Here is a 17,088-nt window from a genome sequence, read left to right as displayed (position 1 = left end):
AAAATCATTTTCAGTTAGTATGAATCAAAAACCTTCTCCGGTAAAGGACTCCTTTAAGGCCATCTATCTCACTCCCGAGCTATTTGGAACAATTGGGGGACCCCCCCCATTTTTTCATATGTCAGATGACAGATGTCATCGTCTCATCGGAAGTAGGTTCTGCCTGTGTTGCTTTTGCCTGGTGGACCTTACTATTTTTTCCCCCTGTGACTATCTACATTAAAATAATACTAAAAATAAGTTATTAGTTTTATAAGGCATAACTTCTGCGATTACCACAAATACAACGTTATAAAAACTAATGTTTTCTTAAACCCTGGCTTTTGTCTTCCTAAACAATTTTTGTTTCAAAGGCTTTGTACTGCAAATCAACTGAGCTGATAAATTAGATTAATTCAATTGATCATAAACTGTTTATTTATACATATCCATGAGAATTTATTTGAATTGTATTATATTGGTTAATAATAACTAGAACGCGTCACAGACGATAGCGGGAATCCTTACAATTCAGGGCTGCTCACGCGCAGATCGTAATCTTCTTGAACCACAGTATTGGTAATATAAATAGTAATTCGTTCATAAATAAAATATGCCATGACTGTCTGATACATATAGCATTTAGAAATTCTCAGGCTAATGGGCAGGAGGTTCACGTGATGTTAAGTGGTACTGCCACCCATGGATATATTCCAGGAAGAATTGGAACTATTGGTATTCTTCTATAATATGAAAGAAAAGAAATACTTTAGTGGGCAGCTGGCCTGGGTGATGGCCTATAAAATCCTTTACTTAATCGTCCCTGTTAATCAGAATGATTATTATTAAGTAAATATTTTGCAATTAAATTAATTATTTACGATGTGAATATTACGAATGTTTTAGTTCATTACTGTGTGTGTTATAAACTGTGGTTTCCGTCTGGCGGTTAAACCATTGTTATGCAATGTTACAAATATTGCCTTCGCGGTGACGTCTATGAATTTATACACGTTGAGGCCATTTTTAAATAGAGCATGAAAAGTTTATCATTTTATTGCTAAAAGGGCCATTCCTCTTATAATAGATACTTTTGTAAATAGTATTGTATCAATGAATAAATAGAATGATAATAAATATATCAATAAATACATTATTCAATAATTAATATTGCTGGTAATAATATTTTATAGGTTTAACTTAAAACCTATAAAATATATAAAACTAAAACCTAAAAAAATATTTTTGTTTTGCATTTGCACTTAGTATTTCTTTTTATAGTTATTTTCCTTATTATGGTTATCTGGAAGAGATCACTAAGAATCGAGCCACCCGTTGAATCTTTAATAATTTATGTTACTTGTTTTACAATTACAGTTTTATTATAAAAATTGACTTGGATATTTCTAAACCTAAAAAATTGCAAATTTGTAGCTTAATAATATGTATTGTAAATACTCTATTTTGGGTTATTAAAATACCAGCATTCCAATCCAACGTATATCTAACTAAATAATGATATAGTCAATATTTAATATAAATATTACCTAAAATATTAAATAAACTAAATAACTTTCACATACTTACATTGAGAAACGATTTTGTTACAGATTTGTGAAAAATGGCCGCCAGAAGAATAAGTTTGCACCTGCGTATCTTTGCAATGGTAAGTTTGAAATATACATAATATGAAGTGAAACCTAAGTGACAACTGGATAAGTGAGTAATCTCTAGTATTGTATTTACCCGTAATAATGACCTCCTAAAACCTCTATAAGTGAGAAACATAAAACCTGTATAACTGTGTTAATCGTTATAAGTGAGATTGACTCCATCTACGTGTCTGTTAATCGCATTTAGCTTTTGCTGCTTATGACCAATTTTTAAATTTGGAGGGCCTTATTAAATTCAAACCAAATGAGCGTCTGTTATTGATTTGATAGTTTTAAAAATATATATGTGATATATATGAGACTGAGCTGTCCTGTAACTCTGTAGAAAGCTCGAAACCTTTTACTTTGAAACCTCTTTAAGAGAAAATCGAATCGAGATCCCTTGACCTTTTGTCCAAGTTAGACTGTATTTAAACCACTGATAATATATAAGTGATATTATTAATGTATTATTGCCAGACATATACGTATATGCATTATTAAGTTTAAACCATATTTAGATCAAAATAATATTCACGATTACTACTCGTAAATTTGGTGGACGATACAGGATTTAGTGTGTGTGAAGTTAACACTTACCAGCAGAGCACAAATAGCGTTCTCGTAACACAAACAAAAGTTCTATAGTCCCTGATAGTTTTAGAAAGAGTTCTAGAAGTTTCAGTCTAGAAATAAACTAGTCACACGTTCTTGTAAACCTCATATACCTTTGAACCTGTCTTAAAACTATAAATGTTTAAAGAACTTAATTTCTCATTACAAAACAGAAATATTTTATTTACATGAGAAACTTATTATATTTACTTATATTAAATATTAATATGTATATATTATATACGAGCGAGATACACGTCGCCATTAGCCGTAACAATTTTAGTCAGCTATGTTCATTCTAACATGCATCTTTAATGCCTTTTTGAATTTGTCAACTATAAACGTCAGACAATCTAAATCGATATATAGATCTCCACAATTTCATAAGTCCCACTCGGAATAATTGCTGATATTTTCGTAGGTGTGCCAATGTGTTCTATCGCCTATTTGTTGCGTCAGTGCACTTGACACGACTCGAGTGCAATGGGTCAGCTTGCACAGTAGAGGCGTCAAATTATGATTCGTATATTATTACGTTATTACAGATTCTTACGGACAAATTTCGGAGAATTCCAAAAATTTCGTCTTATGCTATATGCATTGTGACTACCAATGCCATTTTGTGATTGAAATGTTTAATTAAAGAATGATTGTGCATTTGATTTTTGGTATGTGCATATTATGTATATGTACAAAAATAGTCTTAAATTTACAAGAGTAGAACATACACCTACTGTTAATACTCGGAATAAATATAGGCTGCAATTTCAACGTACTAGTACTATCTTAAGTTAGTAATACTTTTTTGGAAAAAAATATACTTTCCTTTACTAAAACCCCAGAATTTTAATAAATTTAAGAAATGTATTTAAAAAAACCTATGTTAAAAGGCTTACTATAGAGTTAACGATTATCTAGTGCTAGACAGGTTACTCCTAATTTGTGACATTTGTTTTAAAATAAGTGATGTTTGCCATTTTGTATGATGATTTGCAATTTTAAAAGAGTACCGAGAGTTTTTTACTTCGGCTTTTTCTCTCGGCCTACACTCTGTTCTATAGCGATGAGTAGGGATGTCTGCGATACAAATTTAATGACGTGGACCTATATCTTATATTATATAATAAACATTTTTTATTTATTAAAGGTATTCACTGTACTGACTGCTCGATTCAGTATTATTGCTTTCTGTTAATTATAACTACTTCCCTAAGAAATGTAACCCTATTGAATAAAAAATTGTTTTTTATACTGCCAAGTGCCAGCTTAACCAATACATGATATAAGTATGTAGCAAAGAAAAAATCTCTTGAGATTAAATGTTTACTTAAACAGCTCTTTCTACTTTGGCAACGCAAAACATTTATATTTATCACAAAATAAATACTATAATTATAGATGTGTTCGTCAAGTGACGTAAATATTTACAAATCCCTGGCCATAGGTGAAAGAAAATTGGTGTATAGATTGTGTGTTGACAAAATTGTGTTATATAATCTTAAGTAATCATTTTCGTAAATTACAAGTACATTAGATAATGCTCGTGTTGATTATAAAATGGAAATGTTAATTCAGACTAGACATTTGCGAAAACCAACTAAAAATTTATCTTGGCGTTAGGATAATTAAAATGTGCTGTAAATATTATAAAGTAAGTTTGAAATTTTATTAGACTATTAGTAACAATATGTATCAAATGCGCTTCGAAGTTTAATTGATAGAAAAATAAATCAGTGGCGCTACAACCTCCTTAGGTCTTGGCCTCAGATTTCTGAATCTATTTCATGATCATTTTTTTTAAATCTAATAGACAAGTAGGTGATCAGCCTCCAGTACCTGACACACGTCGTCGACTTTTTGGGTCTAAGACATGTCGGTTTCCTCACGATGTTTACCGTTCGAGCAATTGTTAAATGTGCACGTAGAAAGAAGAAATCCATTGGTGCACAGCCGGGGATCGAATCTACGACTTCAGGTATGAGAGTCGCACGCTGAAGCCGGCAGTCCAACACTGCTGAAGTTTCATTGATGGAGTAACAAAACGATAAACAGTATCTTTTGGTCCAAAATTGCAAATATAATTAATTTTTATTTATTTATTTACATCCCTTTACACACATGTAACCGGAGGCCTTATCGCTTTCAAGCAATCTTCTCCAGGCAACCCCTTTTTTAATAAATGTCTTTGTATAGAATTTTACTTTAACTGTCTACATTACATATAGAAATTATATCGTATTTCTAACTATCCAAAGACCATAGTTGCATTGAATATAAACTGAATTGTTTCAAATTGAAACCTAATATAATTTTGTTCGAATTATTTTTAAAAATGCGTTTCCAACCGTTCATATCGATTTCTTGTTTATTTAATTAATGCGACATTTTAGTAATTATCAAAGCAGGACTATATATTATGTAACTGGTAGAACACGTGTTCCGATATATTATCATCTAGCCTTGAACGTGATATTGCCATAGAAATGGGGTTAAAGAGAATTTTATACATTTTATGTGACCTTTGGGTCAGCTTTTACCAAACAAATGTTTAGATCTAGTTCATATGTAAGGTTTTTAGATTATATGCTTCAATTACCATTAAAACGATTGGAAAATGTTTTTTGTTTAAAATATCAGAATTTTTGGTTGGTATGAAATTGAAAATAGTGTAAATCTTTCTTATAAAGTTATATATTTTAGTATAAATATACATTTCTAAGCCAAGAAAGGACACTTTGGAATCTTCTGGTATTGTGAGAGTACATAATCGTAGGTATCACTTAACATTAGGTCTAAAATAAACTTATTCCACAGACTGATAAAATACAACTAAATAAAGTTACCTATAAACTTTAAATAACTTAGTATATAAAATACTTCTACGCTTGTAAACAACTGTATCACCTGCTGTGTGGCGCCTCACTGAGCAGGTTAGTTCGCGTCGGGCACCTTCCACAACTGTGACCTGTTGATTTAGACCCGTCTGTTATTATTATCTTCTTTGTCCCCTATTTCAGCAATAACTACTTAATTTTATGTGATTAATGTATGAAGTTCACCGTACTTTTACTATATGGACAATTAACACAGATTAAGCATTCTGATAAACACGCTAGGTCTGGATATCCATAGTTGCTCCCCCTACCGGTTCAAAATCGATTTTTGTTTAGTATTTTGTAATTGTTTCTTTTTTGTAATGTTTGTTTTGTTTAATAATTGTTTCGATTGATATTTGTATATGCTCTAAATGAATGTCATGTTTGCCTCTAAGTGCTTGTCACATTAATGTATCAGTGTGCCGAGCGTTGGTAAACTTTATCAATAAAAAAAATTAAAAAAAACACTTGATCGACAGAATATTGACGTATTAGGTATTTCGCCTGTGTTGACGACATGTGATGCTCGGTTCGAAAAGCCACATCTCTCATCACACATTTAAAAACGAGGACAATTAAATACTTTTGAAATATCATAAGAGTCAGACGCATCGCTATTCAGATCCATGCATCCTTGCAATCGAGTAGCCAATGATATCACGGACAAACCCTAAGATAAACTTTTGTATCGAAAAAGCCTGATATACAAACGTTTATTTAAAAAAAAACAAAATAACAATATTAATAAAAAAAATTATAGTTAAATACGTTTTATGTATACGTAATAAAAAATTGATGCGTCAAGCCGATTTCATACATGTTGTCGGTACCTCATCATTAAGAACCACTTTCATTAACAACGAAAATGAAAGTAAACACAAGTCAAACTGTAGCAAAAGTAAAAGTTGTGTGAGTCAATTTTTTAAATGTCAATTATTGGTTTACGCTAGATCGATAGTAATTTGATATCCAGTCGCGCTCTTCATTTCTAGTTAGGTGGTTAGTGGCTGCATTAAAAAAAAATATATTACTACTGGTTTGGTTAAAAATGATCAAAAGACACTTAATCTTGTAGAAAATTCCGATTAAAATCCCGACAAGCATTCATGATATGGACCACATTTGCCATATAATTTAACAAATCATCGTCTCTAGAGCGAATCTGAAAGAAAATATTATACAGCCACTTTACATTGCACAATTGGCGTATTGTGCGTAAAAAAATTGGTTCACTTTTAGTAGAAATCCAAAATAATCAGACCAATCAGAATCCAGAATAATCAGAATCAGAATTTTTACCATTTCTATTATATTCATATTTTCAACAAAGAATAGTAATAATATTTATAAGAATATTAGACTTTTACTTTACTTTTACTTTCGCACCATCACGTGTCCATGTTCATGTAGAGATCATCACTAATTCCTATGTTATGTACATTCCTTGTATATACTGGGTCGATTTCCGAATCTAAAATTTGCTAATATGTAAAACAGTATTAAAGGGTATGAGAGAATAAAAACGATTCTAGACGAATAATAAAAATATTCAAATGAGACGGAATAATCGCATCGTTGTGTCGTAAATCTCAAGTAATATATTGCTGAGACCTCGATTTATCGATTTCACTAGAAGAAATTTGGCGCCACTTTCGTTATATCATTTTAATGTGTTAATCAAAATATTAGCAATGGTACGTGTAGTTCAAGTTTGGATTTTATGTCTATATTATGCCCCATTGGGAAACACCGCTCTAGACCCCCCCTGTGGGGGGGCAATTTAATTGTTGGGAGGGGAAAGTCGAAAATGGACACGATGTTTTTATATGTTTTGTAAATTTACTTATCTAATTTTCTAATGATTTCTTCCTAAAACCTAGCATTTTAGTTTCTTAAGTAAATAATTTAATTTTTAATATTAAAAATAATGTATATCTTTAATTTTAGGCAGGCTAAAGTGTGGCACAAAAATATTGCTAAACCTAGTCTAGAGGGGTTGATTCTATTGAGAAATATAATATAATATTAATAAATAAAAATATTTTAGGTTTAAAAATTGCAAATCCAATTCCAAGAACAAATCTTTTGCCAATCACTTAAAAAGGATGGATGTGAAACGACCTCTGACTTATTGCGTTTGTTATAAAAATTTAATTAAACGCAAATATCAGAATGCTGACACAATTCTGTCTGTGGAATAGATAAAATGCAAAATGTAGGCGACAGCAAGTCGCTGGACTGTCGTTGCACCAGTTAAGGCCAGCTAAACGCTTGCGATTAATCAGAAATTTAAACTATATATACCCACAGCGTAATTCACGGCCCATGATTATAGCATATGTCTTTTGTGTTTGTCGTTCTAAATACACTAGTAAAGTCGTACCATTTAATTATGATGTTTTCGTACATAATTATATTAAAAATCAGAAACCGTACAAAGATAATTTTCACACAGTTTATTTAAAAATTAAAATTGTCGCCTGTAGTGCCCGTGTGACAGACATGGTGCTTTCCTCGCTCAACGAATAAGTATCGCAATACAGCAAAGAAATGCTGCCAGTCTTAAAGGCACACTACAAAAGGGAACAAACATTTTAAATTTGTTTATATAATGAATTTCTATTAATTATTATTACTATCTAGGTTAAGAATATTTTAAATACTGTATATATGTTTTTTGGTCATGTTGTTTAGAAAGTACAAAAAGGTTTTACTACTAATTACGAAACTTTTAAGAAACCAAAAAGAAATAGCATTATATTTTTGTATAAGATTCTGGTTTTATATTACGTGAAGTAAATTTTGAATTAACTTTTTGAATCTAGGTATATTAGCGACTGATCGACTATGAATCAACAGCCTAATCTAACAATACACTCGAGAAATATTTGATTCATTGGGTTTAGCCAATCCTTTGAATCATTTATGTAAAGTGGGTTACGTTACTTCAGTTTCAAAATACTTACTTTAAGAATAAATGTTACGTTAAACATAAAAAAAACTTGGGTTACTAACGAATAGATTGGATCGAAGGGAATTTGTTATTTTTTATGATTTCAAGTATTCCTAGAGTGTACATAATAATAACTATTCAATTACACAATGTATATCAGACAAGAACGGAATAAACAAATATTATTATTTAGTATTTTTATAAAGACTTACGTCATAATATTAAGATGCATTGTTCATTATAAGTCCAGATTTAATAAGAGTAAAAAAAGATAGCAAATCTTAGAGATTTATGACATTAAATTTTAATTTAACATTAAATCAAATATCTATGTATGTATCGAGTACCTTCAGGAATAGTGTATATGTGTGTATATGAATGAATTATTACGCCTCGGACGCTCTCGCTGTTGCCCTGAAGGGACTTGACAGCTCAGCTATATTGGCGAGCGTAGTACGGCTGGAATGGGCTTTTCCGAGACTTGTGTAAGGGCCTCCTGCAGACTCAGACACAGGCCGTCGCGGTGTGGGACACGCTAGCTAATTCATAGGAATTCTACTTTTTTTGCACCGGATGTGCTAAAAAAAGTGTCTAGATGGTATCGTGACATTTCTAATGATTTTTTGATAAGTTTATAAATTTATTTTAGTTACACATTTACTATGCATTCTGCTTTATTATTATTTTTTGTTTCTGTTAGGAATTCATGATTCTGAAAATAAACTATTATTATAATTGGAACAGTTTAATTATATACTAAATCGGGTGGGACACACAACTATTATTTATTTAATTAAATTAATAAAATAAATCGTAATTTTGATAATAGTAAAATATTATACATATATTAATCTATACATTAATGTAAGCTGTACATAATACTAAAATATAATTGTTTCATTACTAGTAAAGGTTGCAGTCAAATAAACGAAAATAGATATGCTATTTATCAATTTTAGCGTGTTTATGTAATGTCATTACGTCATTGTGTTGCCTCACGCATATTTGTCTATGGAAGAATAAAAGAGAAAGTTGTCAAGGTCAAGTTTATGTTAATGCTGCGTCTGCGCATGCATCCCATATTCAATTTTGTTATCTGATTATTATAACTTTAATTAATGTGCAATTTATATAAATAATAATGAAGATTTTGTATAAGATTTAAATATCTTTGTCTGACTTTTAATTTCTCTATCTAAGCACGAATCACTACTTGCTACCGACCTTTTGCTTCATTCACTTTCATGATCTTCATCATGGATACTTTCTATGTACTGTTGCCTTGGATATCCCACATATTAACCGCATATTTTCAATATATTTAACCATATCTGGATGGAGCATTGACCTATAACGATCTGCAATAATTGTACTGTGTACTCATGCTTTTTTGAAGTAAAACTTCTTTAGGCGCATGAGGGTAAAAAACTGATTGAGAGAGAGTGAAAAATACACGCTATTGGTTGATTATCCGTTTTGTAGTTACATATTAGAACTTTAGATGGAAATTCTGTTGCATAGTGTCTTGTGCAGTAAACGCAGATTTTATTTATTTATATTATCATTAGCACGTTTACAGTGTGAATATATCATGTGTGTACATGATCGTCTTTTGGGACTTTTACCTTAGTAGTAATAAATTTACAAAAAAGTTTCACTTCTGCCATTTTGTACGCAGGCACTTTTGTTGTATGTAGCATAACCTGCGAACTGGACGATCGAGGCGTTAACACTTGAATGAAATTAAACTAATAGAAAGGGTTTTGTAATCATATTTACAGTACTTTCATACTTTTTTATACTTGTGTTCTGTTTTCATTTTGATAATATAAGTAAGCATTAACAGTAGTTTAATGAATCAGTTAATTTTTATTTCACTAGATGGACGCATAAAAACGCGGTATATTGGTTAGCAGAGTGTGACTTATGAGTATGACAATTATTTTTCTGAGTCATTTCACTTTTATCGCGAACTTTCAAATGAGGTTGAAACATAAATTTTCCACAGCTGAGGTGTAATGCCGTTTTTAATTGATTAATTTGTATTGAGTATGACATAATTTAAGTTGAAAAGTTGAGAATTTAGGAAGAATCGAGATATCTTGGGGGATGTTAAAGACGTGTATTATATTTTTTTAGAGGGTACTTAATTATTTTTTTAAATCACGTGTTACAAAGCTAACACTTCAAGATCGATATTTTACGTAAGAAATATATATTGTACAGTATATTTAATGTAATAGGACGCAAACGGGCAGGAGAATTATCTAATTTTAAGTGATACCGCCGCCCTCGGACGCTTATATTGCCAAAAGACTCGCAAGGGCGTTGCCAACCTTTTAAGAATTTGTACGCTCTTTTCTTAAAGAACCCTCAGTAAAATTGGTTTAGATATACTTCAGTGGGCCTTCTGCCACGTTGATCTCAGCTGCAGGTATTAGTCCGAAAAACTTCTCTGAACACTCTCCATGATAAATGAGAATTTACTTCATTAAATTCTATAAGTGTTGGCATCACTGCATTCTACTTAGGAAAATTCTCCTAAAGGCGGCTTATATGTACATGTTTAAAGAAATAAATTATATGTGCTTGGTATAAACTAAAATCACAAGCGTTATTTATCCTACTCCAATTAGCGCGTCCAATGCTACACTGACATTTCACCAAGTACAAATTTTAGTCCCAGACATTCACGAAAATGCCCAGGTCAATGTTTCATTACTGCTTTAAAGCAAATTACGTTGCCCTTTATAATAACTGTATTTCCGTAAAAATATAAATAAATTATAATATACTCTGCTCGTTCTTATTAATTTGGCATTGGCATCTGATTATTGAATATTTTTCATGAGGCGTCATGAATTCTCAAGTAGGTGATCAGCCTTCTGTGCCTCACCCATGCCGTAGATTTTTGAATCTCAGGTTTCTCTACGTATTCTTTAACGAGCTGTAAATGCGCTCATAGAAAAGTTCAAGGAGATCTTATCTACAGGGAAGAGTGGCAAGCTTAAGCGACTAGCGCCCAAACCCAATAACCTATCTCGATCCATTTTTGCTTAAATCTTAATCCAAATATTTATAAAAGCTGATGTGGTCTCTGGCAGCATGACCAGCGCTGTGGAACATTCTGCTCCTCAGCATAATGCTGAGCCAGGGCCATTTACAGCCACAGCACACACGCAACACATGCTTAAGACGAACCGAATGGGAAAAAATATATACCTCTCATTATAACTTTTAGTTCATTTTTTCTATTTGATTATTTTTATTTTGTGTGTGTTTTGTTTTTTAATAAATGATGTGTCAATGTCTATGTCTAAAGCAAATAAAGATATTCAAGGATGGATTTCATGCCCAAGACATTAAAAAGTAAACAAAACTCAATTATGAATGTATTGTCACAATATGCATATATCGTGGTATTGTCACCTAATGAGATGCAAGTGGAGCGAGGTTGTCATATATTACTTAACACTTAGCGGTAATAGACGTGTAACGCTTCGTACTATATTGAAACTGCAAATCCTTATACATTTAAAATTCTTGGAACAATCTTTTGCAATAGTTTTGTCAAGTATATAAAGCTTGTTTATTTCCAATGAGAATTGAATACATTAACGGTTCCCAGGACAAATAATAAAACATCTTGTTTCTACTCTATATTTATTACTTTCTAACAACAGTATGCGAAATAATTAAATGTCATGAAACAAATGCTAAATAAATTTAATATAATTGTTGTATACCTGCGTCTAGCAATACTCTCAAGTGAAAAATCTAAAATCCTTTATTAATATAGTTAGGTAACACATTGTACACTTATGAACGTCAAAAAAAGAAATATACATTAAAAGCTTCTAATTTTACATTTTTCTGCTAGTTCTCAAATCAAGGGCGTAGAAGGGAAAAGAAGAACTGGCAATAAACACTCGGGACGTAAGTCTGTCGATTTAGGAAATTGCCCGCTTATAAGACTAAGAAAGCCTGAGCTGAACAAAATGCTACAGGCTTGGTTCGTATAACAGAGCTTAGATTTGTTATATTTATTTTCATATTACTCTATAGTCTATATAATTAATTCCTTTAGTACCATTGATCAGAACTCCAAAAAGGCCTCATGCAGCTTTTTCCAAATTCCGCCTTTTTCTAGAGAGCCCTCTTCGCCTTCTTTTATCCTTTTCAAATATATATAATAACAGTAATGTTATTATTGAATAATTATAAATTTATAATCTAGTTCTTAGGTGTATCTGTGGACATCTTTGTTACAAACTGTCAACTGTGCGCTAACCTTTTTTAAATTATGTTATTAAGAATATTTAACCGTGTAATGCAAATTGTTATAATAATTAATTAAATATTGGTTTAATAAGAAATCTACCACTTTTATTGAAAATATTAATTACAACAGTTTTAAAGGGTCTAATGCATTTCCAAACAATTTAAATACGTAGATTTATGAATTAACTATTTATATTCGTAATAATCCTACTAATTATGTAATACAAGAGTAACTTTACCGCACTTATAGCACTTGTGTAAATCTTTATAAAAATACCAGCTTTAGTATCCTTGCAAAATATAAGTAGAGGCTTTTTTAAAATTGTACACTTAGATTGGATTAGGAGCATAACGAATTAGGTCACTGACCCGGACCTTACGACAATTTGCCTGCATATTTCGGCTACTGTTAAATCTAACTTGTTATTAATTTGAATGCCGTAAAAAATTGATCGACTTTTAAATACGTAATTAGTTTTTTTACAATCTCATTTCAAATTATATTTACGTATACATACCAAAATCATTTTGTAATCGTTAAATTACACGTGTAAACCTGCCTAAGAATACTTCGACGAAAAATCATTTTTCTTTTATAGAACAGGGGGCAAACGGGCAGGAGGCTCACCTGATGATAAGTGATACCGCCGCCCATCTCGATGCTAGAGAGCTCGCGAGTGCGTAAATAAAAATAATATAAATCATGACGTATCAAGTCGCAAGTTGAACTACAGCAGGTGTCGACCAATCAAAAACAAACGAAGCGGGTTATAACCGTCTTTTGTTTCGTATATTTTATCCCTTCAGTTGTTTCGATATCTCGTCGGTTTAAACTCAGTTACAGCGCTTAGTTTTGTTTATTGCAAATTGCTTGTAAATTGACGTAAACATGGAATTATAAAGCGGACAATATTAGCATTGACCAATTTTCGTCTAATTAATACTAAATACTTTCAAAATCGTGCGTGATTACAATCGAAATGACAACTTTGATTTGTACTGAATTCATTGTAGGAAATCCGCCTTCAGAATTAACATAATGATTACAAAATATCACACCTAATAATATTTTGTTGGGCATTTCTTACTTGTTATGTTAATGGGCTTATAAATTGCGTGTAATTAATTTAAATATAGGCAATTGTCAACAGTTATTTGAAAAACAAACGTTCTAGGTTTTATCAGCTCCAATATTACAGTATATAATAATATTTACCAATTCTTAAAAGACGGGCAACGCAATAGCGAGCCCTTTGGCATTGAGTGTCCGTGGGCGGTGGTTTCACATCAGATGAGCTCCCTTCCCGTTTGCTGCCCCCCCCCACGGTTTATAAAAATTAATAAAATAATAAGACCATCCGTAAAAAATACAAATATAATAAATAGTTTTAAAAACCATTTGTGTCTTTTTATCCCACTGTATACCTTGATTAATGCCTTAGTTAGTAAAATGTAATATAGTTTTTATCTACAAAATAATATAATTATAAATATATAAACTGTCAATCATAGCTTCATATGATACGAATCAATGTAAGGCTGACATGGTCATAAGGCTATTGAACGACATTTTTTCTGTCGGAAGTGAATTGTTTTCCATATAGAGGTCAAATTAAGTAATAAATTATGGCAAAATAGCATTGTAACAATTATAATGTTTTAATTACTATTTCATGTATATTACAGTATATATTTATGTAAAGAAAAGTTATATTTCTTCTAGATTGTTAATTATCTATCTATGTGTCTTTTATTCCAGAGTTTGCTAGTCTGTGGAAAATGAGCGTGAATTTTGGGTTGTTAGCTGTCAAAACATAAATGAACCTAATTTATAATTAAAGGAAAAATTCTACGATAGACTAGCTATGGTGGAAAGGGCCTGCGCCCAGGACGTAAAAAAATTGTTGCCAGCACAAGACAGACATACAGATTGTTTTAATTAGAAACTTGAATATTTTTTTTGAAACTTTTCTAAAATATCTCTCAATGGTATTATTATTATTATTTCAGCTCATTGGAGTTGCTCTTATATAAGTAACTATTACATTACGTCCGTTAATAATAATATTAGAAATCTAATACTTGTATGAAATCAAATTGCATATCGGTTTGATTTTTTTTTATTTTGAGACGAGGCTCAAAGTAGCCATTTTTTTTAATTCAGACCACGTTTGTGATTAATTCGTATCGTTTGTATAGTTAGATGCTGTTTTGCAAGATTATCAATTAAAAAGTAAACTGGTTCAGGCCCAGGAGAAGATGTGACTCTTCCCTGGAATCTCTCTTTTAGTGGGTGCTTAACATTCCAAACTAAAAATAGCTGTAGTTAATTATATCCGGAAACAATACTAATTTGCAAATCACAGGTGCGCAGCGCACGATTTTAATTTATCAGCCGCGCCCACTATATTAATCGATCGTGACAATTCATTAAAACAGTTATATTTTTATGGTTTGAATAAATTATAATAGCTTGATAGGACCAATAAAATAAAATATAAACTGTTTCAGCTAGATGCTACTGTCTCAGTCAAGCGACTGACATCATATATTTTACCACATTATAGCATGTCAGACCACATTATACATGTAAGTTTCTTATAAATAACTTAACTGAAATTAAAGATATATACTGAAGCTCAAGGCATTTCTTTTTGATCTAACATGTTTTCTTGATATGTGTGGACAGACATATGTAAAAAACCATAGGTTTTGACCTCTTAGATTTGCGCCTCAGATTTCTGTGACAAGTTCGTGGTCATTTATTTTTCGTAATAGACAAATAGGTGATCGATTATGGGTCTAAGGCATGCCTATTTCTTCGCCATGTATAACCTCACCATACGAGTATTAAATGGTACATACATAAAGTCCATTGGGGCACAGTCAAAGCACTTGGCCCTTAGTTGATATACGTAATGTACGACATATGCTAGGTAGCATATATACTACATACATTACACAAATTTCGCAACACAGTTAAATTAAATTCTGTCACTTTTCCGCGTAATAAATCTGTAGATAACATCAGTCACGTCCGAAGCATCCTGATTTAGTGGTTTGCACTTTCAACACTTTTACTTAAAAACAAGTTGAATTGATATTTTAAATACCTAGTTCCACTTCCTGTAAATCCGGCTTGAAGCGCATTATTTTAAGTAGTAAGGAAGTACTTACAATCTACAAAAAACAAACGAAATTCTTATAAGATTTTACTTTAGGATGTACTCGTAAGTGAATTAAGGAATAATGGTATTTCAAAATTAATAAGAAAGGCCCAATGTTTTATTAAATTTTTATGGGGTCAAACACATTGTACGTAGGCTGCATTTTTTCTCTATACGTAATACTAGGAAGTTTTATTTTTACAAATTAACTGAAAAACTGGATGAATAAAAAAGGGAATGTATTGCTTTGTATCACACATCTGGGTGACCGAAACCTTTACCCATTTATCACTTTTCCATTTAGCATATGACAGAACATTAGACACCAACACACACACAGTTTATCAGTGAGCAAAAGTAACATTATTAACGCTTTCGTTTAGCTGCAACTGAGCCTAGTGGATGTTTTACAAATACAAAATTGTTCCTAAACACTAAAAGTAGTACGATAATTGTAAAAAAAATACACCGACAGGAAGGTAGGTACCGTAATGTACTGAGAAGAAGAGGAGCCGAGTCACTGTCAAGGCTATTGCATCAAGTACTATTCAGGAAAATAAATCCGACAGCGGATGAGGCTAACAAACCCTGGAACAACGAGAAAATTACTTTGCTTTCTTTCCATATAACAACAAATATATCTAACGCCAGCACTTGTATTGTCATTTGCCTAATCTCCATAAGGAATATTATGTAGATGTACCTAGTTAATTTTACTATATTTATATATGTCTTATGTATTTATAATTCTATTTGAGATCATCGCAAAGTGATTTCGGTGAAAGTGTTGATTTAACATTAATATACAGGGAAAAACAGTGGGGCATACGCAACTGTACACTTAGATTAGCGCAACTAACTTTCCCCTCTGTGTTTTGAATGCAAAGTGCTAAGTCGTCCACTTGACACTGCGTTTTAAATGTCAATATGTTTTTTGTGAGTAAAATTTGCCAAGGTTTAAATTTGAAATGGCCTTAAATTGGCAAACCCATGGAACAGGCATAGAAGGCAGTTACCGACGCAGCTAAGAGGTTGTGCTAAATTAGTAATATAATAATAGTGCCCATGCCTATACCAGATTCAATCTGAGAACTCCCATAAAGAGCTTTTGTTCCTTCCCAACAATATAACAATCTAATCAATATACGATTTTGTATGTCTTTAGTGATTTCGATTACAGCCTTTTTAATAAGGATTAATTCTTTGAATGTAAATTATACTAGTACTATTATTATTTCAATATAATAATGTGGGTTTGTTTTAATCATTTAACGAATTATATAAGAAGAATTTTTAATAGGCCAGTAAGTATTTTGTGCCTGACATACCGAATATTTAACCGATTTGAAAAAAGGTTATTACGATGACCTGTGTGATGTACATATGCGATGTTGGATCTATTTGAGTAAGATGATCTAGTTACACTTTCAAGTACGTGTGATAAATTTCAAGTTTATTTGTCGACAATTTCTCGAAATCCTAGCAATATCTAGATGATCGTCCATCAAAACTGGATCAGTAGTTTTCGAGATATGGTTATCAATTGTATAACATAAGATAATAAT

General features: G+C 31.5%; 1 protein-coding gene across 1 annotated transcript in view; it reads left to right on the top strand.

Moving 5' to 3' along the window:
• Positions 1-17,088, top strand: part of LOC110993522 (protein spaetzle 5) — a 28,941-nt gene that overhangs the window by 3,191 nt on the left and 8,662 nt on the right. Inside the window, exon 2 of the mRNA XM_022259818.2 lies at positions 1,590-1,645. Within this exon, the coding sequence (XP_022115510.2) occupies positions 1,601-1,645 (45 nt within the window). The 5' untranslated portion in view covers positions 1,590-1,600. The remainder of the gene's footprint in view (positions 1-1,589; positions 1,646-17,088) is intronic.

The sequence above is a fragment of the Pieris rapae genome, chromosome 19, assembly GCF_905147795.1.
Source record: "Pieris rapae chromosome 19, ilPieRapa1.1, whole genome shotgun sequence".
Taxonomy (NCBI): domain Eukaryota; kingdom Metazoa; phylum Arthropoda; class Insecta; order Lepidoptera; family Pieridae; genus Pieris; species Pieris rapae.
This window is presented reverse-complemented; position numbering and strand designations above follow the sequence as displayed.